General features: G+C 40.9%; 1 protein-coding gene across 4 annotated transcripts in view; it reads left to right on the top strand.

Annotated features, from left to right (window-relative positions):
- SMURF1 (SMAD specific E3 ubiquitin protein ligase 1) overlaps positions 1-24,189 on the top strand; it is a 42,344-nt gene extending 18,155 nt beyond the window's left edge. The window contains exons 2-18 of one of the 4 annotated variants that reach the window (XM_039560404.1): positions 8,158-8,196; positions 8,620-8,728; positions 9,544-9,677; positions 9,794-9,859; positions 10,690-10,765; positions 11,090-11,328; positions 12,093-12,177; positions 14,015-14,161; positions 15,267-15,471; positions 15,747-15,850; positions 17,288-17,402; positions 18,343-18,521; positions 19,334-19,471; positions 19,833-19,953; positions 21,405-21,606; positions 22,431-22,506; positions 23,152-24,189. In XM_039560404.1, the coding sequence (XP_039416338.1) occupies positions 8,158-8,196; positions 8,620-8,728; positions 9,544-9,677; positions 9,794-9,859; positions 10,690-10,765; positions 11,090-11,328; positions 12,093-12,177; positions 14,015-14,161; positions 15,267-15,471; positions 15,747-15,850; positions 17,288-17,402; positions 18,343-18,521; positions 19,334-19,471; positions 19,833-19,953; positions 21,405-21,606; positions 22,431-22,506; positions 23,152-23,251 (2,135 nt within the window). In that variant the 3' untranslated portion in view covers positions 23,252-24,189. Of the gene's footprint in view, positions 1-8,157; positions 8,197-8,619; positions 8,729-9,543; positions 9,678-9,793; positions 9,860-10,689; positions 10,766-11,074; positions 11,329-12,092; positions 12,178-14,014; positions 14,162-15,266; positions 15,472-15,746; positions 15,851-17,287; positions 17,403-18,342; positions 18,522-19,333; positions 19,472-19,832; positions 19,954-21,404; positions 21,607-22,421; positions 22,507-23,151 lie in introns of all 4 variants that reach the window. The other 3 variants (XM_039560403.1, XM_039560402.1, XM_039560401.1) reach the window with 3 other exon arrangements.
- The last annotated feature ends 3,523 nt before the right edge of the window (positions 24,190-27,712 follow it).

Genomic DNA, 27,712 nt, shown 5'->3' with positions numbered 1-27,712 from the left:
TTGGACAGTGTTTTGTGGGGGAAGAAAGCTGCTGTTAGTGGAGAAACATACTTGTAACTTGAATCTCACAAACTGCTTATAAAACATACAGTTGTAGTAGTGGTCTGGGTAGCCCCATAGAGAATACCTGGAAAGAAGGAGAATCTAAATTTCTGTGTTTTATATTCAACATAATATTTATTGGAAAAGCCTTTTATGTACTGAATTAGTAAGCAAATGATCAGCTGCACGAGAGTCCTTCTAGGCTTCTTTTTGGTAATGAAAATAAGGCGTTCAAGGCTTTATAACTTGAACTTGCAAAAGTGGAGATCAGAGACACCTTAAATGAAACACGCCTCCCTGAAATGCTGACTGAGCACAGGCACTGTTCTCCGCTACAGGAGCGTCAACTATTTCATACCTAATTTATGCCTCAGCAATATCTGGAATGTTCAGGGTTTATTTTCTGTATTTGATTTTTAATTTGCTGTTGTTCACCTCACATTTTCCAGAGAAGCAAATTCATACCTCTGAACATTTGGACAGGATTTCTAGAAAGGACGTTTTGTTACTGGGACTCTGGGATTAGGACTGGGCTTGAGCTCAACCCTCAGTTCCGCCTGGGACCTGTTGTGAGCAATGTTGGGATGAGAACATGGTCCTGTTAGGTGCTGACATTTGTAGGGATTTGAAAAAGATGCTTTGAAACCTCCATGGTGTTAAAAGTACAAAATATTTTTTGTGATCTTAGTAAAATTCAGTTTGGAATCCGAGTTATGAGTGCATGTGGGTGGAGGAACGTGTTTTTCATGCTTTAGGAATTTTTTTCCAGATGCTTCTGCAGTGCTTGGGTAACTATAAAAGTGAAGTATTGAGATTTCAGCATGAATTTATTCCTTAGTTTTAATGCAATTTAGGAAAATTGAGCCACATAGTTTCCTGGTGTGTTTTAAACTTTTATTTTGGTGATGATGTCGCACAGCTCACGTTGTGTCTGATCCAAAGTGTGAACACAAGAATGTGCAAGGCATGCAGATAAGTCTGTCTGGATAGACACCACTTGCTTGGAAATATGAATTATTCAATGCAAATGCACGTGGTTAGAGATGCAAAAGATTGAATAAGGGAAGAATTCCAAAGCTGTGTTGATCCCAGCAACTACAACTTGCACAGTGAAGTGTAGAGTAAATGAAAAGTCCATTTTGTATTTCCAGCAGGAATTTTTTCATTGAAATTGTTTCTTCAGCTCTCACCTAAGAGGTTGTATTTGCCCTGAGAACAGCATATTATTCTGTGTGTTTTTAACAGCAATTCTGAGGTTTTTACAGATATTCCTGTATCTTACTAGTGCGTACAGAAGCTGATGCTGTAGCTGAAGCCTGAGTGTATTCTTTGTTTTCAGGGAATCAGGAGACCATTTGTGAACACTTTAAAAAAGCAAAAACTTGACTGAATTTGGGAAATCTCCCCTTACAAAATTATTATCCTGCTTGGCTGTGGTCCTGGCAGATGTATTGGTGGGGTAGGAGGACTGAGTTTTAGAAACCATACAGTGGGTATAAATGACCTTATGTTCTGTTAATGTATTTCCTGGTAAAACTGTGTAATTGATGGGGTGTTTTTGGGAATGGCTGTAAAATGGTGATAGTAATAACTGACTTAGCTCTTAAATTCCAGTTCTCACACAAAATGGTTGTGCTTTGGACATGTTTGGAGACAGTCAGCAAAGAGAAATTGGAAGGGATGTGAGGGAAGACAGAACTTCAGGGGCATCTTAGTGACAGAGGAGGTGTCACCAGTGAGGGTCTCGCTCTTGCCCCAGCATGTCTGGCTGTATTTCCTACAGCTGAGCAACCACTGCAGGGCCAAGAAGAACAATTAGCTGAAGGTGGTAATGCAGCAGTCTATGAAAGGTTTGTCCTAAAAAGTAAACTTTAAAAAAAAAAGCAACCATGGAAGTACAATTTGAGTGGCACATAGGACAGATAAACGCCATGGCCAGCTTCTGCTTTCAGAGCTGAGGGTGTGTCTGTAAGACTCCAGCAATTGGGGATACTTGGGGTTTATGTCTATCTAGGAAGTAGGGAACTGTGTGGAGAGTATGACAAGGGTCTTGGCCTGGATTAGAGGGAGACATCACAAAGTCGTAAGAAAACTGAGGCAATAGCTGGGATTTAATGAAAGATGTAATCTGAGAGGTAACCTTTATGTCGGGTATTTGTTAGGGGTGAGCAGAGGGGGAATAAGAGAGAGAAAAGTTGGTATGAGGAATAATTGATAAGCTTATTCCCACCTCTGATTTGTGTGCCTTTCTCATATTCTGTATGTCAGCATTAATTCAGCTTCCTATTGATCTCCCTTTTTTATCCCTGCAAAGTTCTTCAGCTGATTCCATAACTCTTCAGTGTTTCTCTAAGTTTTACATCTCAGTCAGTTAATTTTTAAACTTGCTTTACTGGTCTTGTATTGCACAGTCTCAGTTAACAGGGTATTTAATGAGTCTTGTTCTTCCAATAGCCCTGTGCTGCGTTTTTCAATGATTTATATTATTGAGGGCTAAGTCAGCTCTTGCTGGTTGTATGTGAAGACTTATTGTTGGAGAATTTTTCAGTTTGAGTAATTCTTAGGAATGGAGATGAAACTCTTGTGTTTTGTCAACTCGGTTTTGTTTGCAGTAGGAGAACTGCCTCTCATTCGTGACTGGTTTCTGCTTAGGTAGGATGGAATTTTGATTCCTGGCTAAGTAGATACTTTAATGACATGTTAATGGACTAATAAAAATGGCTTTTTCTGGGTGTGTGGTTTTTTGAAGATCTCTTCAAAGTTGTCTAGTGTTTGCAACTGGCTACACAAAGCCAAGTTCCAACCCACGAGGAGATCATGCCTTGAAAAGAGGCTTTGATTTTTACTGCAGCCTACACAAAAGGGCCACAAAAAGGCTTCGTGTATCAACTCTAGCGACTCTTTGAGAACTGAGGGTTTTATAATGAAGCCTTGCTTTAATCTGGTAGTCAAGGTCTGGTTTAGCATGAGTTCAGGCAGAGCCTTCCAGTGTCAGGGCATGAATGCAGGGCCTGAAGTCGGAGGGGTCTCGGGGGTTTTTGGTTGATTTGTGTCTCAGATTGCAAATCTCATTGGCACCACAATGCTGAGATCGTTAGTGAAGGCCACTCAGGGTGCATGTCAGGATGAAATTAGTTCCATACAGCTAATTGGCTTATTTGGCAAATGTAAGGGAAGGCTGTGGGTTTGTTTATCTCTTTGTGCTCGCAGGCGCTGCAGCAGTTCGGGTTCGGTTACAGAGAAGTTAAAGCAGTCTGGATTTATGCATTTCAGTCTCAAGCAGATGAAGAGAAAGACCAAAAGTATTCCTAAAGCAAACAAAAAAATTACTAGAATAGAAACCTTGGCCTTTGTGGTGACAATTTAAAGTGCACTTTGTGAATAAAGTGGTGTATTTCAGTTCAGTGATGTGGCTAGCTGTAGAGAAGCTGCATTTTTACACACTTCAGCCATCTTTCCTTTCCCATAAACCCATTTTTTTGTACCCCACCACATATAAATGATTGTCACTCTTAAAAAAGCCAGACATGTAAAACCTTAGCGGGTTGTCTGGTAGTAGAAATAAAACCAGACCTTATCTGCAGTAAAGTCTCATTTCAGGTTATGTGCAGAGAACACAACTGTAAGCAGTCATTCCTCAGGGCGTTTCAGAAGGGGTGGCTTGTGGTATTCAGAGTATTTTCCACAAAATCCATGGAACTGTTTGGACGAGACATGATTTCACATAACAGATTCACTAAAGATTTTAATTGTGGGCCATGAGCTTTGGGGTGTTGGAGCAGCATGTGGTGAATAGCTGATGTTTGCTTTTTTCTCCTATTTTGGGGGAGGTTTTTTTCCACTTAATGCATATTATTTTTGCCATGTAGCCTTCCCAAAACTGTTACTCAGAATGGTGGGATTTCTGCTATGGAAACCACCCTGTGAGCTGGCACACACAGGGGACTGTCCTGCAGGGGCACCTCCAACACAGCCTACCAGCTTCACAAGTCAAAACCTGTGCAGACTTTGAAGCATTAGCAGAGATATTTCCATTACTTGGATGCCTCAAATTTGACCTGCTTTGCAGCCTTTTTCATTTTCCAATTGTGTGCAGTAACTTTACTTTCATTTTATGTCAAGATCTTTATTACTTTCTCTTCCAAAGCCTCATTGTTCTTCTCTGCTTCTATCTTAGAACAAACCAACCAGCCTGTGGTGCTTGTAATGATTGTGCTGCATCTCTCTTAACAATTAAAGATGGTCTACACAGAAGGAAATATTAAGTGAAGTCCTTTCTACGCCATCAGCCTGCTGGCCTGTGTTTATCTTCTGTCACAAAGTAAAACAAATGTATCCTGGAATCTGGCTGCCTGTTTGTGCAAGCATAAATAATTAACCTGGCATATCCAAGGGACGGCCAGAGATGGCCGAAAGGTATATTTGCCAGCACGGTTCACTGTGTCCTCCTCCCCACCCGCCTTTCCTAAGGAAGATGTGGACACATTGCTGGTTTGTCTTGTCTCCAAAATTAACTTGGATGCTAAATTGAAGGCCGTGGTTAGCTCAGATCATATCCACATGTAAAGGTCCTTAATTTGAGCATGGAGGCTCCTACCTTTAACTTGCAAAGTGTGAATGAATGCTGTCCCAGGTGCACATTTGCCTGCTGTTTTGCATTCGTACAGGCTGGGCCTATGGAATATTTTCATCACTTGCCTTATTTACTTTACTTTTTCCCTGCAGGAAACTGTGTCGTTTGTACACTGTGCAGCTGGAAACACTTGTAGCATCTTAGCAGTGTGCTATGGGATGGGGTATGTTGGGAGTTGGACTCTGTGATCCTTATGGGTCCCTTCCAAATGGAGACATTCTGTGGTTTATGGGAATAAATCTGGTGCTGATGCAGAGTCAGGCTCTGTTTACTTGGGAATGTTTGAAATGGTTCCTCTCCCAGACTGTTTTTCTGTGCCTCCCTGCAAGTGCTGCCCTTGCTGCAGGATGGTGTCTCGGGGTGAATTAGCAGCTTTCTGATGCAATTCTCAGCTGGGTTGTTGAGACACTGGTGCCACTCCGTGCTCTCCTCACTACACCCGTCCTGCTCCTGCGGCACCTCCTGAACCACAACAGATGATTCATTTCTGTTTGGAAGCGGGGTGGACAACCAGGGCCTGGCAGAGAAACCTCTCAGCTCACTCAAGTTACATCCCCAGGGTGAATACTGACTTTGTCTAAAGCTCATCCTTTCTTCACCTCCTGCCAAATATGCTTTCACACTAGCACTTGACCCAGCTGGCTAATTTGGCCTTTGAAATTATCTCAGTAATGTCAGGTACTTAAAAAAACATTCCCATCCCTTTATAAATATTATAATCTAGATGTAAAGACATTGTTTCAGTGTTGTTTGGGATCTCTTGTATTAAAAAAAGAAGTTCTTCAGAGCTGTGCAACAATCAGGAGCGGAGCATAAACAAATCCTGTGTCAGGCTGAAACAAGTTGGTTGACTTTGAGGAGGCAGAATGTAAATACCCAAGTCAGGAGAATTAGTACCTTTTGTAATGTTGCAACAAATGCACAGAGATCACTCCTGCTGACAAGCCCAGAGCCTTCCTTGTTTAAAAGAAAGAAAAACCAAAGGAAAAAGCACTTGCGAAAATGGGCAAAGAGGGGATTTGGGCAAGTCCTGGGCAAAGAGCACCTCAGTGCCAGGTTTGCAGTTTAGGGTCTGTCTCGTTCTCCTAAACCCCCTCTGAACCAGGGATGAAATGAGTAACTTTTTAAAGCCTTTGTAGCTAAACCTACCCAAGGCCATTAATTTTGGGTTGATAGTAGCAGCCATCAGGTCCTCTCCTGTTGGAGACAATGTGTTTAAGAAGGAAATGTGGCACATTCCCAGCTTTGCACAGCAGGGAGGGGCTGTCTCCTCTGCTGCTGGCGTGGTTTCATATCCAAGTCTCCCATTGCTGACCTTTGCCACCTGTTTTTTTACTGGAATTTAGAAATCTGTGGCTTTTAAGTGATACAGCTCTTGCAAATATTTTTTGCTCTAGTGGGTTTAACATGCAAATAGTGGAACAGAGCCAATGGTCCATCTCGGGCAGCCTCATTTTGGAGATTGCTCCATAAAGGTTTATTTCAGCTATTAGCTTTTGTGCCAATATTTTTCTTACAAGAAAGAGTAATAATTTTTGCAACCTAAAATTGAGGGTTTCACAGGCTGTGAGTGGAAAATTGGCAGCTGTGCTCATCTACTGTAGACACAAAGGCTGGGGCAGAGGGAAAAGAGTTAAATGAAATATATAATTCTTCAATAATAACTTTAGAAATGTATGCTGCTATTTTGAAAGCACATCTGAAATATAGAATAAAGGTAATAATTATATGTACAGACCATATGCAGAAAGTTACAGATGTCATCCTTCTCCAGCTCAATAAATTATTCTTAAAATTGGGGATGGCAAAGTAGAGTTATTTTATTTTTGAAATCTCACAGGAACTTCAGAATTCCTTTTGGCTGGTACTAGCATGCTCAGGTTCTGATTTTATTTGTACTTAGTCTCTCTTTTTTGGGTCATTTTTCCTCTGAAACACTCACAACAGGAAGAGGAAATTAAAGGTTGCTCTTTCGTGCTTCCATAGAGCAGCGGATGGTGATTCTCTAATCCTGTGTTGTTTCAAATTGAATTGCCATAGTCCTGCACACTTCTCTTTTTGGTCAGCTGCTTAAAAAAAAAAAATACGAGAGAAGCTTTCTCTGATTATACAGTTTGCCAGTGTAAGAAATAAGTAATTTTTAATCCGTTCTAAAAATACTTTCCTGGTGCGGCTGCTTTAATTATTACTAAGACGGAGGATTTGTGTATTTTTTTCCATAAGATTCTGGGTTAAATAGTGGATTTCTTTGGTCTGTTTGCTTGACAGGGGAGGTGAAACAGTTTTTACTCTGCAGCTTGTGTTAGGTAGGGAATGTTTCTCTGGAACTGAGAGGTGGAATTCTAGTAGAAGTATATAAAAATAAATAAATAAAAGTATTTGTTCCTTTGCACCTTCCCTTTCCCCAGTATAGAATTACAGTGAGACTGAAGTTAAGTCAGGAAGGAGGGGAGATGGAGATGAGAAGGGGAAATGGTCCATACCTGGGGAATAGGCCATTGATTATCTTCTGAGCCTGCATTCTCCTGCTGAAAGATCTCTTTTTTTCCCACTGGGGAAAGAGACTCCCTCAAAAGTAATTAGGTCTTTCATCGTTACCTTCCTCTCTTGGATCTTAGTTTGAGATAAGTTAGAGCTCTAATATTTTCCTCTTTGGCTCTGGAGTTGTTTTTCCTGGCCTGTTAGAAGAGTTTAATGGATACTAAACAACTTGGATTGCTGAGATCCTACTGAGCAGTCCTTATGGAAAAGCAAAATTAGACTTGTAGCTGGTAATAGACCTGTTAGAAATGGAGATTGATGCGAGTTTCCTGATCTAATTTTTTCTTAAACTGCTGTGCTGGTGAGTAGAATTGGAGAGAGGGAAATGATGTCTCATTTGTGGCCATTTCAAAGGAAAACATCTTGATGCAGGTTTTTTTTCAAGCATATTTTTTTTTCTCCTGAGTGAGGCCCTGTCATACTTATCCCCAAACCTTTGTGTATTTACAGATTGCTTCTGCTGTTGCAGAATTCCTCCCATGCTTTGTTTCACCATGTATCCCCTACTTTGTGTGCAAGGAGCAGGAGGTTGCACTGCATTTGATGGGACTTAATGAAGAGGTCTCTTCCAGGAATCCCAGAACTGTTCTTTCTTCAGAAAATGTTTAGCCTTGTTCTAAAATGGATGGATTCTGAAACAACAACAAAAATCTGGTTTAGCATTTGTGTAAACATGAAGTAAAGAAAATTAGGAGGTTTTAATGCTAAGGGATGTTCATTAAATCTTCTGTGTGTTCTAACAATAGAATTAAAGCAGCAAATATAAAGCCAAATTTATATGTAAATATTCCAATCCCATATAAAGAAAACAATGCTCGCATTTAGTATTTAGGTGGTTTTTTTATGAATCATGATCAGGTATTATTTTAGCTGATATGATTACCAGAAAGCTTTTTTTTTTACTGTTTTAAGATTTCTTTATCTACTTTTTTGTTTTGCAGTATTATGTGCCAAGAATCTCGCAAAGAAAGATTTCTTCAGTAAGTATGTCCTAATTGTGTAACTTTCTGCTCTGGATTAATCAGATTTATTTGGAGATGGTGCTTTACTGTGGAGGCTCATCTGTGTGTGTCATTTGCTCTGTGGTTCCCTTCTCGGAGCAGCACTGCATTACTACAGGAATACACATTACTCTGAGCTGTAGATTGTGTGGACTTCAGGGTTGGAAACACTGAGGGCTCACAAATTTCCAGCTGAAAATCTGGCTGATGGAACCACAGGCAGGCTGCTGTTCACAGCTCTGTGCTGGGGGGTACCAAGAGCATCCACCTGAAAGACAGGATTTACTAAAATACTTTTAGGATAAAGGCAGCTGTCCTTTCTTGAGGGGGAGCTTCTATGGCATTGTCTTGGAAGTAGCAAAACAAAGGACTGTGTTCAACAGCACCTTTTTCTTTCCACAGGACTTCCTGACCCATTTGCTAAAATAGTTGTGGATGGGTCAGGTCAGTGCCATTCCACTGACACTGTGAAGAACACGTTGGACCCCAAATGGAACCAGCATTATGATCTGTGAGTTGGTTGTAAGGTCATAAGTAAACAGTATTCTAGAGATTTATCTAGTGAATAAATAGTGCAGGGTTGGCACTGCAACTTCATTTTGTGTTATCAAGAGAGTCACATTTCCTAGAATCTCAGGACAGTTTGGTTGAAAGGAACCTTAAAGATCATCCAGTTCCACTCCCTGCCAGGGACACCTTCCACTAGATCAGGTTGCTCCCAGCGTGGCCTTGGGCGCTTCCAGGGATGGGACAGCCACAGCTTCTCTGGGCAACCTGTGCCAGGGCCGCCCCACCCTCACAGGGAAGAATTTCTTCCCAATATCCCATCTAACCCTGCCTTCTCAGAAGACTGATTTTTTTTCAAGAAGAAATAATAAAGAGTGGTACTTTGCTTTTAGATGTTTGAATCTGTAGATATTTGTGTGGCAGGTACACAGCACAAGGGCTTAGTGAGCTCTCCTGGAGCAGTGCCATCCAGCTTTTACAGAAAATTGTCCTTGTTGGAATGATTTATTTTCTTCAAATTATTAGAACCATAAATTCTAAAGTTTTGTACGTTAATCGACTTGTTACTTAGCTTTTAATGAGGCTGGCTGTAGTTAAATTCATGCTGCAGCAATATCAATTTCCCATGCTGTGTGAAATCACTGTGCAGTAATTCATTAATAACAGCATTTTGGGCATAAGCACTTGTGTATTTATAATAAAGAGGCATGACCGATGTACTAAAATGTGTCAGAATTTGTACCAATTACAGCGTCAGTTCTGTGAAGTAAAAAGAGGTTGTTATTTCTAAAATTAGTCTTTTAATATGTATTTTTCTAGATACGTTGGGAAAACAGATTCCATAACCATCAGTGTATGGAACCATAAAAAAATCCATAAGAAACAGGGAGCTGGCTTCCTGGGGTGTGTCCGACTCCTCTCCAATGCCATCAGCAGGCTAAAAGATACTGGATGTAAGAGCAATTCCACCCTGGTGTGACCAGGAACCCTCCATGCCCTGTACCTGAGTAGTGAATAGTGTTCCCACCCAGCCCTTCCCAGGGTTGATTTTTGCAATTCTCCTTTGCAGACCAGCGTTTGGATCTATGCAAACTCAACCCCACAGACACCGATGCTGTCCGAGGCCAAATAGTGGGTAAGAATGATCCCAGCTAAATTCCATCTGCTTGGTAAATATCCATAGGGAAAAACTCCTCTAGTTGCTGCTTCTGTGCCTGTTCTGTGTTGTTTCTTTTGATTTTAATGGGATTAAATTACATAACCTGAAAATTTTCATTGCACTCCTATGCAGGAGTTTGTTTCCTCTCAGTTGATGACGGGAAACAGCATTAAAAACAGGGAATGCATCTGGCAAGGCTTCTACTGCATCTCTGGAAGGGTGAATGTCACTGTGAAATGATGCATTTGGCCAAGGTGACAGGCAGAGAGAACCTTAGGTGTTAGAAAAGGATCTGGAGGAGTTAAAAGGCATTTTACAAGTTGCTGGTTTGATACCTTTGACTCAGGCAAGCCATTTCCAAATTTCAATGAGGCCGTGCTCATTTTACAGCAAATTTACCCCACGTTTTACTGCCCCCACCCAACCCCAGCTTTTCAGTGATACATAAATACATTTGGCAAACTCCAAATTCTCGCCCTACGATGACATCTAGTGGTGAGCAATTTTTTTCCAACTTCCCTTTCTGGATCCTCATGAAACCCAGATGTAGAACCTGACATGTTTGATATTTACAGAAATAAACTCAAGTTTTGAGGGGATGACCCTCTGTTTTCTCTTCAGCTTTTTAAAAATTATTAATGCTTTAAGAGAATAAAAGGAATTTTGGTAATTGATGTGTTCTTGTGTGTAGGATAGTGCTTTCCTTAATATTTTACCCTGTATAAATGTGGATTTTTTTGCTTGTTGCTGTTTTTAGGAATGCAGTTTTTCTTTCATTGACCTGAGTTTGTGTTTTCTTCTTTCAGTCAGTTTACAGACTCGGGACAGAATAGGCACAGGAGGTTCTGTAGTAGACTGCAGAGGGCTTTTGGAAAATGAAGGGTAAGGGCTGTTTTCTTTTTACTTAATTAGAACAGTGGTTGATATGTTGCAAGACTGTAACTAATTAGAAACTTAAGTATCGATGTGACGTGTAGTAAGGTTGTAACTGGACAACTGCTTGAAGAAAATAGGCTAAACTGGGTAAGACTTGATTTTTTTTTTTTTTTTGTTACCTGTGCTGAGAAATGTGGGTATAAAAACATTAAGAAAATGGCACCTCTTGGGTTAAAAGTTGCACTACTTGAAGTTGTGGGGAGAGAGAAACAGTCATTTCTGCATTCACTTCTCTTGTGATGGAAACTCTTGAAGTTTCCCCATTTGCAGAACGGTTTATGAAGATTCTGGGCCGGGGAGGCCGCTGAGCTGCTTCATGGAGGAGCCGGCTCCGTACACGGACACGACGGGAGCGGCGGGAGGAGGCGGCTGCCGCTTCCTGGAGTCTCCCAGCCAGGACCAGAGGCTCCAGGCCCAGCGGCTCCGCACGCCAGAGGTCAGAGCTCACGTACAGACACCTCAGAACAGGCCCCACGGCCACCAGTCACCTGAGCTACCTGAAGGCTACGGTGAGTGACCCACAGCTGTAAAACTGAAAGGGGTTCATTTTTCCAAATTCTCCCTTTTTAATACATCGAGGTGTTTTGCGTGTTGGAACAGGCAGCATCCACGTGCATCTCATGTTGCATTTTGGAAAAGGAACTAAGTGCAGATGGGAGTTTGAGATTGGCTAATTAGCAGCTGGCTACGCCAGGATACACTGAGGGGTTGATGGTATATTAAACATGAGGTTGTGGTATGATGCTGTTACAGAAAATTCACTGCTAATCTTGGCTGTGTATCTAGGGAGAACGAATGTAAAGAGCTCTTTAAACTAGAGCAGTAATGCTATTTTTTCCTTCCCCCTTGGCATGTTGTGTAGGTTTGAGCCCACATTTGAGAAAAGATCAGGAAAATATATAAAAGCAACAAAGAAACCAATAGTACAGAAGATTAGGAAGGATGAGATTAAGGAGAATTTAAATCTCAGAAAAGAGCACACCAAATCTAGGAGTAAAGAAATCTAGTTTGGAGATTTGGATTGTCTCAAAATCTAACAATGAAAATACGAACTAAAACATGCTGGTGCATGGATCTGTGAGTTTCAAAAGAATGTTGAAATGTGTAGTCAGAGTAACTTTGTCAAGGACAAAACAAGCCATGCTGCAAGAGATCAGTGTGATGGCTCCAGTGCTTTCTCCTAGGAGGAAAATATTCTGATGTCTTTAAACTGTTTATTTGGAATTTTTTTTAAGATTTGTAATTTAAAATAATTTTCCTTCCTTTTTTATAGAGCAAAGAACAACGGTACAGGGTCAGGTTTATTTTTTGCACACACAGACTGGAGTGAGCACGTGGCACGACCCAAGGATACCAAGGTATGTATTTATAGTTAAAAGTCGGGGGGTTTGATGTGTATATGTGTGGCAGGATGCTGGATTTATAAGAGCAAAAATCTATGAAATGGCCTGTCTGAATTTAAAGGGAGAGTTCCCAGCAGAGGAATAGTTTGGGGTGTTTCTAGTTACCATTTCACCAAACATTAAGAGTTACTCTTTTTGAAAGAAAGAATTATTTACTTGTGAATCATGTAAAACACAAAGCAAAAATATATGTAGCCCTTCAGGAACTCGTGTTTGACAAATTCTTCCTAAAATGTTGATGTAACTTTGTTTTTGGTGAAGCTACGAATTTCTGAATCTTATCTACATTTTTTTTTGTATGAAAACAATTTGGACTGCAAATTGAAGAAAAAACTGACTACTTTATTAAAATAATTGTTTCTTGATTATTCAACTTGTAACTTTTGTTTATTTAGTGCTCAGTTATGTATAACTGAAAGAGATTACTTGTTATCTTTAAACTTGAAATGGTTTGAGGTTTTTTATGCTTTAGGCCAGTGATTTGCAGCTAGAAAATTTGAATCCTTCACATGATTAATTTAGTAAAGCCTCTTTAGACCTTAACCTGCAGTTAATCCAGGTCTTTGTGAGTAAGGTCTGGTGCTCTTCCTGAGCAGCTCTGAATCTGGGCTGTTTCATGGGCCACCTGCACACCAGATTCAAGAGTGAAGTTCGTAACTCTCAGCTGCTGCACTGCCTGGATAATAGAGGGATGTGATACAGGATATTAGAAAAATGATATAAAGTAGTGCAGCCAAAAGTGGTGATAAAAGCTCAGTGTATGGAAGGAAATGAAAAATAAAGCTGAGAGAGAGAGAAAACAGCTGATGTTAGATTAGCTGGTATTGTTGGAAGAAGAAATGACAGTGATTGTTCATTTGTGTCAGTCATGTCAGACTTGCATGCCCAAAACCTTGTGTCTTCTTCAAGTGATGCTGGTCACCCTAATGAAAGGTGCTGCTGCTTCTCTTCCCAAATCCTTGAACCGGGGTTTCAGGAGCAGCAGTGTCTTGTGAGTCACAGGTCACACCTATTTTAGTTAAAGGTGACTTTCATGCTACCAGCTTGTGGTGCAAAAGCCTAACCTTGCCATGAGGCAAAGATGTAGGTTAGAACCTGCTGTAATCAGATCTCTGCAGGACTTTCAGATGCACAGCTGATCACAGCAAATGGTCCCAACCATAATCTCCTTTAAGGAGCCTAGCAAGGGCTTGTCTGTCTGCCTGTGTGTCCTCTTGGCTTATGCTCACTGTGACACTGAGGCATCTTCGGTGTTCAAAGCATTTCTACCTTTCTAAAGCCTCTCAGTTAACTCATTTATACAAATGTTGCATGGTTAGATTTAGGTGAGGAATTGCACAGAGTGGTGCCTTCAACTCTGAATCCATGCCAAATGTCTGAAGAATGCTTTAATTAACAATGGGTTTTCTGCCTAAAAAATAACCTTCAGGTTTCCTTCCTTTCTTCCTTTTCTTGCCACTCTTAGTGTTTTCCTCTGTTAGGTGGCTGGAGCCTTAGGTATTTTCAATCTTTTTAGGTGTAAATGCATTCTATGTATTGAATTCAAACACTGCCTGGAAGTTAGTGACTGCCTTTAGCAGCACTTAGAGTGATACCTGAATTTTATCCAGGATGAAAGGGGTGAGTGAATGTGTTGCTAAAGCCTTATCTCAATGCTTTTTCAGTCAAATAGTCAGGATTCTAACCTTAACCTAAATAAAGAGGTGATTTTAATTTTTTTAAGTGTATTAGTGTTTGGCTGCTTAGCTTCAGATGTGATGTGCATTAACATCTTGTTTGTTTTTCACTTTAGAGACCTTAACAGTGTGAATTGTGATGAACTGGGACCTTTGCCTCCAGGCTGGGAAGTCAGAAGTACAGTTTCAGGAAGAATATATTTTGTAGATCATAACAACAGAACCACACAATTCACAGATCCACGACTACATCACATCATGAAGTAAGAGCTTTGCCTCATAAATAATTCCTGTCAGGTCTGGGAGTCATGAGGGGCTGAAATCCTGAATGATACTGGGGAACAGATGCAGCCAGTGCTGTAGTCAGGGTCCAAGCATTGGTTCTCAGTGCTGGTTTTATCTTAAGTTTTTTTGCTGAGACTCTTCGGAAGGGTTTTTACTCTGCTCTGCACAGTTCTGGAATTGCTGCGTGTGGGGTAGAGGGTCTGCCAGGGGTTCCCCAGCAGTCAGCTCATGTCTGTCTGGATGAGCAGTTCTAGCTCTGTGCTGGCTGTGCTGGATCTGGACTAACTTCATACTCCCTTGAGCTCCAGACAATGGGAACATAAAGCCAGCTGGAGTCTGGTCAACTGGTGCTGTGCACAGCCAGTTTGGGTTTAGCAAGATTTAGTAAGCTCAAGTTCTGCATCATACAAAGGCAGCTGAATCGTCATGGAACTGACCCTGGAAGCAGCCTGGCAGTGCTGCTTGTGCCCAAGACCAGACTTTTTCCTGTGCTTGAAGCCAGCTGGGTAATCTCTGTATCTAAAAGATAATTGCTCCACAACCCGAATAAAGCACTGATGGATAAGGATAACTGAGTGTATGAAGCTGCAACTATTTGGGGCAAGTATATCTTTCTCTCTTAACAACCACAGATGCAGTATTTTTATTGTGTCAAGAGTCCCCAGCCTCATTTTGCATGGAGCTGGAATAAAATCAGTTGCAGTTGTTAGACAGTTCCCTTTATAAAGCTGTTGTTTGTTCCATTAGAGGTCTCTTTCAGTGTTGCACTCCTGAAAGTTGTCTCCATGTGGGAGAATACCACACAAACTTTAGTTACTGCTCAGTCAGCAATCAGTGATCATGTTCCAGAGCCTTCCACAGTGCTTTGCCATATAATAACAGTTAAAAAATGCTGAAACTCTTTAAGTATCTGTGTTCCTTACATCCTTGAATTTAGTGTAATGATGGTACAGAAGTACCCAGCTGAATACACATTTCACTCCATGTTCCTCTTAGAGAAGCTTAATAATTTCTTCCATCATTGTTTTACGTATTCCTTATTGTTATGTGTCCAGAATAAATATTGTTCTTTTTTCCTCTAAGCCATCAATGCCAGCTAAAAGAGCCCAGCCAGCAGCCTCTGCCAGCTCCAAATGAGGGATCATTGGAAGAGGGTGAGGAGTTGCCTGCACAGAGATATGAAAGAGACTTGGTACAAAAGTTGAAAGTTCTTAGACACGAGCTCTCTCTTCAGCAACCTCAGGCTGGTCACTGTCGCATTGAAGTATCCAGAGAGGAAATATTTGAGGTATCGGATTGATTTTTTTACTACTTACAGCAGCTTTTGTCACTGAAAAGTAAAACTGATCAGTGATTATAACAACTTTGCTTCACAAGCACCCACCACATTACACAATAGTCATTGGAATTTGCTTCAGATTAGCACTCAGACTCATGTTTTCTATAGTTCAGTAACAATGTATGTATTACAGAAATGCAAAAATCTTACAGTATTAGAGAAATCTTATTAGCCTTAATTATAGGAAGGAAATAAGATATCTAATTGTACAAATGCACATACAGGAATCCTATCGTCAGATAATGAAGATGAGGCCAAAGGACTTGAAAAAGAGGCTTATGGTGAAATTCCGAGGAGAGGAAGGCCTGGACTATGGAGGAGTAGCAAGGTGAGATTTTGGGGGTTTTCTGACACCTCTTAACTGTAAAGTTGTCCTTTAAGTGCCCCATGGTTGATACCATTCCCTTTCAAGTTACCTGTTAATGGTATACGTTAATTATTTGTGGTCTAGTTTATAGACAAGTGGGTGTAGCTTCACTCTTTTTATGGTAGGTTGGAAAGTGGAAGCTTGTTATTTAACAGTTGTGCCACTACAAGTTATGAAAGTGTGATCAGCTCAAATTGTGAGGTCTCTCAGGGAGTGTATAGACCCTGAAGTCACATCCAGATCACAGGAATGGTTTTGTTAAACACACTTCTCTGATTTCCCACAAATGGATTGCAGGAGGGTAGGGGTTCCTTTTTGTTATGTCTCAGCCGCATTCAGGAGAGTTCTGTGATCTGTTGGAGCAGGAGTGGAGATGAACTAATCCTAAACAAAGGCTAAAATTTTAGTGAGGACTTGCCTCCCTCTTAAAAATGACAATAATTCCCTGTGGGTCACATCAGATCTGAAATTCAGGAGCTGATTGTAGCATCACTGAAAAAATGCTCACCTTTGTGGTGGCTCAGAGTTGTGTAAATTCACAGAGAAATTTCTCAAATCCACAGAAGCTCCCCACTTAGGCATCTTTCAGTGATCAATCCCTGGACAAAGGAAAGAAGCTGGAACATTCTGAGCTGCCTTATCCGAGGCAACCTTGGGTGTCTCCACTGTTGACATCCTGTTGCCCTGATGTCTTTCGTAATTGCCCATTAGTTGCAACTGACTCACATCAGTACAGCTCCACTTCTAAGCATTACAACTGATAGTTCACTCAGAATATTTTGGACCTGGGAATGGTGTCCAAATTTAACAACAAAGGGGTATTTATCATGGTGACTTGGGAGGTCACAAATAGCTCTAGTTCTGCTCCTGTCCTTGTGTGTTACCAAGAAAATTTACCCAACCCCTCCTTTTAATGCACTTGGTCTCTGTTCATTCTGGCCTCTGCTGAAAGCAGTCACCGAGCTGGCAGAAAAACAGCTTTTCTAAAGATCCCCAGTGATTGAGCTGATTCTAATCAACAGATTTTTTTAATATTTCCTTATACTGTACAGGTTGCAGAGAAGCAGATCTCGTAGGCTCCAAATAGCTGAACTCTGTACAAAGGCAGGACTTTTTTGGAAGTGTGGCTTGTTCAGACTCAATTAGTTGAGGGCATTGTCTGACAGCTTGCTGTAGCTTCTCTAATTGATGTTAATTCAGTGCTTCTAAACTAAACCAAGTCTGCCCTGAGTGGAGTAGGACACTGTGGGGTTTTAATCACACCTTTTTGGTCTACAAAGGGAGGGCAGCACAAGATGGTCTAATTTTGAAATAAGTATTTTGTAACTGATCAAGCACAATAATTGTATTATCTAAAACTTAAGTGCAAATTGCACTCTTTTTTTTTCTTTTTTGCAGAGAGTGGTTGTATTTACTATGCCATGAAATGTTGAATCCCTACTATGGACTCTTCCAGTACTCCACAGATAATATTTACATGCTGCAAATCAACCCAGACTCTTCTATCAATCCTGTAAGTACTAATTTCTCAGCAATATTCCTACTTAAGAGATGTCCTCTGCAGTTTCTTACAGCTGTTCTTCCACAAGAAGAGCCTAACTCCAGGGTACATCAGAATAAGAAGTGTTACTGTCCTATATTGACATAGTATGAAGCAGAGGGGTTTTGTTCAGAAATTAAAAGCATGTTATCCTTTGATAAATATCTGATTTCTTTGAGACTCAGTACTGATTGGTTTGCACAGTGATTCTGAGAAGACAAGACAGATGAAATTCATCTTCACTGTGAACACAGGTGGTTGTGCACACAGCATTTCATTCCCAGCAGTGCCACCCCATGACTTTCAGGGATGTATCCCTTGCTTGCCCTTTCTCACTACGCTCCTGTGCTTGCTTTTTTTCTTACTGGAGGATTTGTATTGATGCAGACCCTAAAAGGAGCAGCAGTTCTGTATTAGTAGAGGGAATTCTTCCTGTCATGACATTTCCTGACATTTACACTGGAAGGTGAGGGAGATGGATTGGAAGAATGTCAACCATAGGACTTATACCTCAGTTTTCAAAAGTTAGTTTAAAAGGAACATGAAAGAAATGAAGGAAACAAGCACACTGCTTCCTCAAGAGTAGATACACTTGGATGGTTAAACAAAGAATAAACTAATTTGTTTGGAATCCTCGTCTTCTTGGTTCTGTAGGTTTCATGGGGATTTTCTTTCTCCAAGTTTTGCCCTTTCAGAGGTCTAGAGGATTTGAATACAATTTATTAATCAGGTAATGCACAGAGACTTCTTTGAGGTTTTTAATTATTAAATGCTTTGGTTTTGGTTATTTTGTGAGGAAAAACAGTGGCTGCTCTTGCCCAGAGGGTTGCAGGTAACTCACACTGAACAAACCAGCAAGGGTGCCACAAGATGTCAGTGTCTTCCCAAGCCTGATTCTCGTCTCTCCCTGCAGGACCATTTGTCTTATTTCCATTTTGTTGGTCGGATAATGGGTTTGGCTGTGTTCCATGGACACTATATCAACGGGGGGTTCACAGTTCCCTTTTACAAACAGCTGCTGGGGAAACCCATCCAGCTCTCCGATCTGGAATCTGTTGACCCAGAATTACACAAAAGTTTAGTCTGGATCTTGTAAGTACTGAATTTAGCAATCGTCTGGCTGTAGAGAAAATGGGGTAGTTTGTTGGCAATAGTGAGATGCTTTAGAGAAAGAGTTTGCAAAAAACTTTATGGTGGCAGTCTGTACAAAGTCATTAAACTATTCTTAATGTATCAAAGGTACTTGATGAAAAGTTCTCATTGCAAACTCTCCTTGCAATAAAAATACTAAATCATTAAAGGTCACATGGGTGTGGTAGAATATCACAGTATCAAAATTCAAACTCAGGACAGAGCTCTGAGGGGAAGTACAGCCTTCTTCAAAAGAAACCCAACTCTGATTAAAATGAAAATAAATGGGAGTGATTTGGGCTTCCGTATGCTTACAGAACAAGATCCAGCATTCAGTGTAGCTTTGGGACTCTTCAGAACTGCTTTGCATTATCTCAGTTTCTTTTCCTAAATGCTGTTTTGAATTTGTATTTAAAGTTACTGATGATGAAGTTCTCTATGTGTGGTCTCTTCTGTGCTTCACAGATACGTGACAGCAGAGCAGATTCTTGCTGGGTCTATATGTATATGTTATGTGTGTATGTATTTCTGTATATAGGGTTTTATCCAGTATCCTGAGTTCTACTAGAATTAGATGAATATCCCATATCAGGCTCTTCAACATGAACTAAACCATACAGAAATTGGTGGCAATATTCCTCTAGTGTGTGAAATGCAGGTAGTAACTAAGGTTTAGCCTGAAGACTACTTAGGTGTTCGAATAACTGTCAACATCACCACTGAGAGTTAACAAAATACCAAAAATACTGAGTTTATGCTCTGTGCATTGGCAGAGAGAACGATATCACACCAGTTCTGGACCATACGTTCTGTGTGGAACACAACGCTTTTGGGAGGATTTTACAGCATGAACTCAAACCAAATGGCAGGAATATTCCAGTGACAGAAGAGAACAAGAAGGAATATGTCAGGTATTGCAAACAGAAATATGTCCTTTAAATGTAGTGGGAAGAGGGTAGTAAATTGAATTCTTGTATATAGAGAAACTAATGAAATAATTTTTTTGGGTGGAAACACCTGAGTCATAAATGACATCAATGTTTTCACTGGAAGACCTGGGAAGATGAAGTTCTGAATGGTACTTTCTTTTTCTGTTGATGGTGCAATAGTTAACTGTTGATGGAAAAAGGAATGGATAAGCACTTCTTTCATAATACAAAATGTGTCTGTTAAAACAAGGTCCTCTGTAAAACCAGCATTTTCCAAGTCTGCTGTAAAAATCCCAGTCCTGTCCAGCTCATCACCCCTGACTTCTTCCTTCCTCCTCCACAGGTTGTATGTGAACTGGCGGTTCATGAGAGGAATAGAGGCGCAGTTCCTAGCTCTGCAGAAAGGTTTTAATGAACTTATTCCTCAACATCTCCTTAAGCCTTTTGACCAGAAGGAACTTGAGGTATGTTTTATCCACATGGATTATTGTTTTGTCATTTGTTTGATCCACAGTCAACAAAACAAGCAATTCCATTTTACATACCAGAAAGCTGAGGATTTGTTTAACCAAACCTTTTTAGGTTTATTCTAGACATTCTTTGGGTTGATATTATTGAGAAGGCTACTTAAATAGGAAAGATAAATACACCATGGTGTCTATCCAAGGACTAATGCTTAAGGCAGGTGGTCTGAGAAGGAGAAAACACTGCAAGTTTGAGGAATTGTTGGCAATAGTTATTTACCCCAGAATCTGTTTTGTCCAGTGACTTTTCATGCATGGCTGTTTCTGTGTGCACACAAGGATTGGTTTACAGAAATAGAAGGGTTGCGCATATAGAAAAGAAATTAATTTGTCTTCTTGTTAAATCCTGAGGTGCAGAAGGCTACCTCTTAAAATAATTCCTGTAAGAGCAATTTTTCCTCTGGTTTTACGTTTTAGAAAAAATAAGACAAGCTGTGGAATATTCAGCATTTGTGGTATTGAAAGCACTAGCTTTGTGCTAGTCAGTCATGCATTTTGATTAATCCCACAAAGTTCTTGCGTTCCATTTGCTTAAAAAGGCAGATTAAAAATCCATTAAATATTTCAATACTGTCCACGTCAGAATAGTCACAACTACCCTAATGATGTAAGCAAGTGTAAATGGGTGCTGTCTTGGTGGCACAACAAGGCAGCTGCTAAAGGGCAGCTCTCAGAAATGGGATCCTCAGTGTGGAATATTATGGGAAATTTAGAACATGACACACGTTGTGTTTTGAGGGGTGAAGTTTGCTCTGTGCTATTTATTTGTTTTTGCCACAGGAGGTGGTTAAATGCATGGCCAGCAGCAACTTCCTTTTACAGTATTTTGCAACTTGGTGTCATCTGGAAAAGAGATTGAAGTGATATGTCTGGTCTGTGTCAGAGACTGTCACAAATGGGGTGAAAAAAGAGATGAAAAGTTTCTGTAGTTTTTTGTGGAACAACAAAGCAACTCAGATGTTCCCATAAGCCGAGCAGGATTCCATTGTAGCTGGTATTGGCTGGTATAGGACAATCCTGCAGCAGGGCAATGATGCTGTGCCACAGCAGAGGACATGCCTTATTCCAGAGCAGTGCTGTGCCCTCATAAAGACAGGCTGTACCTTCCAGGGAGCACAGATTTAACAAAGCAAGTCTTGCATGGGCTTCTGACTCTTAGTTGCTTGTGAAAGTTCTAATGCTGGTAAAGCACTGCTTGGGGTCAGTTTCACTGCAGTGAAACTGGAGAGATTTACTTCCAGTTCTGTACTGTTTTGGAATGTTACCTCACACCAAAAAGGTGGGTGAAGCACCTAAACAATGCCAGGCTTCGTGACGTGGTTGGATGTGTTTTTGTAACTGCAAACGTGAAATGACGCTGGACTTTAAAGTACTTTCCAATCTTTTAACAGCTGATCATAGGAGGCCTGGATAAGATAGACCTGAATGACTGGAAGTCCAACACCCGCCTAAAGCACTGCATGGCTGACAGCAACATCGTCAAGTGGTTCTGGCAAGCAGTGGAAACGTTTGATGAAGAAAGAAGGGCAAGGCTGCTGCAGTTTGTGACAGGCTCGACGCGTGTCCCACTTCAAGGTTTCAAGGCTTTACAAGGTGACTGATGTGGAGGCTGAGTTAATCTGTGGTTGGAGAAAGAGATAAAAGTGGTGTGGTATTTACCGGCCCCTTGTAAAATATCAGCATATTACTGGATAAGTCAATTACTTGCAAACTTTAGAGCCGGAGAGCAGTTTTACATTTGTCAGCGGCTCAGCTGCTGCTGAGCACTTTGGCTGTTGCTGATAGTGATGGAAGCTGGTACATCTGTTACTGTGCAGTGCTTTGACTGCTGTCAATTTTGGCTCGTCAGTCTCCTACAGCTCTCTGCTCTGATGTTCAAATCATTCCATGTGAACATGCACGGAGATAAATGGCTGACTAAAGAACTTTTTTATGTGAGAATTGTATTCCCTTCAGTGTTTGGCAACAAACCATTAGGCTTTAGAGCAAATTTCTGAAAATTGCAGGTTTTTATCAAAAAGATGGCAGTGTCCTTGGCTGTTGTGATCTCCTGATCACATTGCATTTGTTGGCTGACAGTAAATTGATGTTCAGAATTAAAATACTAGTTCTCTTTTACAAGGAAAACCTTCTTGCACTTAAGCATTTTCATTTTTGATGGTGCAGCTTCATTAATATCAAATTTAGCAGCTTTCCAAAATACCAGTCTGTAAAATGATTGTCACAAACAGCTCTATCTCTTCTGCCATCCCTTCATCAGCTGGTAATATCGCTACAGATTTAGCCTAGGACATACTTAGGCTTGCAGCTGGAAGTGTAATTTCCTCTCTTGCCTTTTTATAAGCAGCAAAATATGTGTGTGTGAATGATGTTTTGTTGAAGTGCATTAACTAGAATGTCTGTCTAAGGTTCTACAGGCGCTGCAGGACCCAGACTGTTTACCATCCATTTAATAGATGCAAACACAGACAACCTTCCAAAAGCCCACACTTGGTAAGATGGAAACACTCTGCTTCCTCTCCCTTTGTCTTGTTTGTCCTGGGTAGGGATTAGGCATGTGATACACATGGATGACTCCAAGTGTGCTCTGTTAGCTTGGACATATCTGCAGTCTGCAGCCAGCAAAAGAATTTGCTTTTCTTAAAGCTTGATTTGTCTTCTATACTATCTGTGGTTTTCATCTATTCTAGAGGTGATTATTCTGGGTAGTGAGACATTTGTAAGTTTATTTCTTTATTTCTTTATTACAAAGAAGTGTTGTCAAATGTTGGAAGCTCGTGCTGTTGGTGCAGTATAGGCACAGCCTGAGCCCTTGCACGGAAATCTCACTCCATCAGAGGCAGGAAATGGTGTCAGCAGCAGCACAGACTGTCTGCAGGCAGGGCAGGGAGTGGGCCTGCCTGATGTGTTGCTTTTTATTTGCAAGTCTCCTGCATCTGCCTCTTCCTCCTCTTCATGCCAAACGCTGCCCTATTAAGTTGTGCATTCCTGCTGTAGAAATAGTTGTTTTTCTTCTTGCCTGCTTTGGCCAATGAGGCAGCTGAGAGTTTTTACAATTTCTATCTATATGTAGCTTCTTTACAATTTTCCCCCAATAAGCACTTCAGATCCATCAATGTTCTGTTACTTTCCCTGCAGCTTTAACCGGATCGACATTCCGCCTTATGAGTCATATGAGAAGCTTTATGAGAAGCTGTTGACAGCTGTGGAAGAGACGTGTGGGTTTGCTGTGGAGTGAAAAAGCAACCAAAGGAAACAGATGCTAGCTCATGGACCACCAAATCAAAAGCTAGGAGAAGCTTGCTGTGAACTTCCTGCTAAGCTGTCTGAAGCATCCGAACTCTGACAACTTAGAGATGGGGCTGTTTCCCTTCCACCGCTGGTGGATATGGGGGGGAGGGTCGGGGCTTTTCTTGGTGGTTCCCAGCTCTATTTTCTCCCCTTTGTTACAATAACCCCTTCCCTCTTCTTCCATCCTCCCTGAAATGAAATGCAGCCAAGTTCAGCATTTGGCTTTGGTTACACAGGATATTCTGCTAGATTTGTAACACATATTGTGATAGGGTCAGCAACCTGTGGGGCTTTTTTAATAGGAGAATCAAAGTGTATTTGAGAATGAGCTTAATTTGCTGAGGACTTGCAACTGGTAGGTGCACCTGGTTAGTCTGTCTTAAATCAAGCTTGAGCCTTTGTGGAGTCCAGCAGGTGCAGAGTGTCTGACTGGCACCAGAATTTGCATTGCACATTTTAAACATCTGTTTAAAAAGTAAACTTCTAGCAGAAAATACCTCCATATGAACACTTAACTGAAAGGTAAAGAAATCCAAGTTCTGCCTTAGCAGGAAGCTCCCAGTGGAAGCTGTGGCCCACCTTGAGAAAAGTGAAGGAATCTGGGACAGCTTAAACGGTATTGTATGATTTCTTTTTGGTTTTCCTGGCTGAAATCTACTTGTTTTGCACATGAAAACAATTCTTTCCTCTTGCAGAATTACTTTCCATAGTTTGTTCAGATGTAAGTACCTTGCAGAGAAGCCTTGTGAGGAGGAGACAGGATAAAATTCCATTCAATCCCAAAGCTGTGATTTCTGTGCCACTGTTTTACCCAAGATGTGTTTGTGTGACTTTAAATTCTAAGACTCACATGGAAATCACTAAAAGTCAAGTTAACAGAGCAAACTCCTGCTTCAAATTTTTTGGCCTTGAGAAAGGTTTATTTGGAGATTGGGGTAAAAGGGGAACAATGTAAAATTTGGAGATGAGGTAAAAAGGGAATACATTCTCAATGTTACAGAAAGCTATTGGAAGAATTTATGCCTTCAGTTCCATAGGGATGAAAATTTCTCCAGAGAGCCATATAAGGCTATTTTTTCCAATATCTGAAACTAATATTAAAAGGTTTGTTCTCTAACACAGGGGAAACAAAAGCAAATCCAATACCTGAATGTCTTGGTTTGAAAGACAGATGTCTGCTAAGGAAGGCAGGAGCCTCCCTTGGAATGGAAAATGTAAACCCCTCCCCTCCAAATTATTATAATTTTGAAATTAAGGGGCTTTCAGGCAAAGATATGAGAAATAGGAATAACAGTTCTTTACTAGTATATATAAATATATATAACAAGGCAATAATACAGAAACACTGGTTTAACCTGACAGTCAGGATACAACCTGACACCCTGTTGGTCAGGGTGCTGGGAGCAGTCTGATTAAGTGGTGGCTGCAGTCCTCTTTGAAGTGGTACCTATGGTTCTGTCAAAGCTGTGATCCTGTAGAAGGGTCTGGTCTTCCTCTGAAGGTCCAGTGATGATTATGTAGCTCTTGTCCTCTGGGAATCCAGTAGGTCAGGGCTGCCTGTGATGTTCCAAACTTCAGATTATATCCAGGCAGGAATGCTTGGTTGCCCCCCTGGGCGGAACATCTCACAATGGGATGATGTGATTTTATGAGTCATGCAGTGAGGTTAGGTGGCCCATTAGCAGAAGATATCCCTCCGGAGGGAGTTATCAGTGATGTGTCATAGAAGAGACAAAGAACCATAACACCTGCCCCACCTGGTTTTAACAGATGGTGATAGAATACATACTTTTGGTTACATCTCGTATTGTAAGCTAAGACACTGAATCACTAACATTTTTCCAGTTTGCACACCAAGATGAGACTATTTTAACAAATAACATGGCTTCAGAGGGACCCAGTTATCTATCAAACATGTCTTTTAAGCAGACTTGATTGTATAGGATTTTTTTTTCTTTTGGAAGCCTGATTTTTAGAGAGATTCATGACTGAAACACTTAACAGATGTTTATAGAATAGTGCATTGAAATTCAGCTGGGTAAGAGACTGTCCTTAGGAGATGTCTACTGGAATACTTCTATTTTGTCTTTTTTTTAATTGAATTTGATAATAGCTTTAAACTGTGATAGGACAGAAAGTAGACACTTGTCAAAACCCTGGCATTTTTCTCTGTTTTGTTTGTTTGTGGTTTTCTTTTTGCCATTGACCATAATTCTTGTGATTTGTTGTCAGGAGTCGCATCGGAGGTGTAAAATTGTACCATATTGTGAGATTTGCACAGGGTGGCTAAAGATGCTCATCCTGCAGGACTGTACAGGAGAGGCATGTTCAGCCCCATGTTCTGTAGGGATCTTTTGGCACTTGGAGACCAGTTTCTGCAGTTCTGGTTGTTGGGATGTGCAACAGTTGGCAGACAGCATCCCTACGGTCCCGGGCTGAGTAGCAGAGTCCCCACAACCCTGGATTTTCCAAATGGCTTCGAAGTCAAACCTGTTCATAGAGTGTATTTAATCCTTTCAGTATGTTTGAATGTGCAATAAACCAGTCAGATAGGAAAAATGCAAAATGGATTATTGCCCAAAAGCTTTGCATGCTGTCTCATGTGGATTTTTCACTAAAAATGTGTAAAAAAATAAACCAAACCCAAACCCAGATACTAAAGCCCACCCCTAATAAAAATCTTGTCGCACCTGCAGCACAACTGGCTCAGTACAAACCAAGCAAGGTGAAGGGAAAGGCCCCTGATTTGGAGATCTATAGGTCAAGTAGCTTTATGTCAACAACCCAGTTGACATAAGATAGTTCCTAATGTCTTTGCTAGGTCAGTGTTTTATTAAATGCACAAAATAAGAATAGGCAAGGATTGTTGTTTTGAAAAGTCCGTCTGTTTTTTGCTGTATTTAAAAGCCCTTGTCAAGGTACCTCCTCCGTGCTGACAGTAACGAGAATAGGGCACTGTCTTTTAAATTATTTCAGTTCTCTTTTCAACAGCTTCACCACCTCTCCCGTCGTGTTGTCTTTGCAATTTTGTGCCACTTCAGTGACGACAAAGACATTTTTTGTCTTGTTCTGTACATGCATTTGAGGCAGGCCTTAAAGCTGGTTGGGTGGATGGAGGAACAGCAAGAAGCGAGGCAGGATGGCTTTGGAGCCGTGGCTTGTTCCTGTGCCCAGTTCCAAGGCCAGGAAAGGACGAAATGCCAACAGTGGCTCTCAGAGGTCTGGGATAACCTCAGCTGTCTGAATTTGTGTGTCCATTCCCACTCGGTCTGCCAGCACTTGAGCTTGGTTGTTACTTCTCAAACTTGCCCAAAGAATACCATTGAGTCCCGTGTTCATTTTGTCATTCCACGTTCCACCTTGTGCGCGGATACTCTTGGATCTGACCTGAAGGAAATACAAAGTACAGCGTGTCTGTTGTTCCTGTCCAACGGCAAACCCCGCAGCTGATCCATCGGCACAGCCCTGCAGTGCCCTGATACTGCTCCTCAGCCTATACTCTACGCTCAGGGATGTAGGAAACCACCACTCTGCTCGTGTGTTCGACCGGGAAGAAACGAGACTGTTGGATGGGTGTGAGTGTTCACTTGGGCATTATGTTAGACAAGACCCTGCTCCAAAAAGGCTGTTTGAAGCTCCAGACGGTGCGATTGGCGCTCGCTCAGCAGTTTGTCCTCAGTTCAAGTTGAGGTGGTTGTAAAATCCAACAGATTTTGTAAATTACTGATCCAGCCACCGGGCCCTCTGGAGCCAGTGCCCAGGTTCAGGGCCGTGTGGCACAGCAAGTTCCCAGAAACACAGTATGGATCTGGTTTTAATCTGTTAATTTTTTTTTGTTGTTATTGTTGTTCCTCAACCACTTTATAATGTATTTTTTTAATTTATTATTTTGTAATGTCATGTTTAAGTATTGCTGCTATCCTTGTTATTCTTCCCACTGTTTTTATTGCAGATTTATTTTGTGAAAGTTGTACACTAATGTTTCATTTTATGTCTAAATCAAAGTATTTAAAGAAATACTAGTTATATTTAATGTGGTTATGGAACCAGCTGGAATAAACAGTGATTGTATAGTAGGCTGGACCCAGGAGGTCATGTTCATTTTTGTTACATATGCAATAAACTCACAACTTTAACTCTTGGTAGCCACAGTTTTGTTTGTTAAAATATTTTTGGGCATCAGAGGAAAAGAATGGACAAAGTATCGAAATGCAACTAATTTAAGAGGTCTATATGGACTGCCCAGATGAAAGTCCTCCTCTGCAGGGAGAACACTTTGCTTCATTCATTGCTTCAGCTGATTGATTCCCTTGATCTTTTTCCCTTCTTACTTTATTATTTTGTCCTGATACTTTACTAACCCTCAATTTGCAGAAAGAAATTATAATCTCCCCCTTAATGAAAACTG

The sequence above is a fragment of the Corvus cornix genome, chromosome 14, assembly GCF_000738735.6.
Source record: "Corvus cornix cornix isolate S_Up_H32 chromosome 14, ASM73873v5, whole genome shotgun sequence".
Classification (NCBI taxonomy): Eukaryota; Metazoa; Chordata; class Aves; order Passeriformes; family Corvidae; genus Corvus; species Corvus cornix.
Note: the sequence above shows the minus strand (reverse complement) of the source record. Positions and strands in the feature narration are given on the sequence as shown.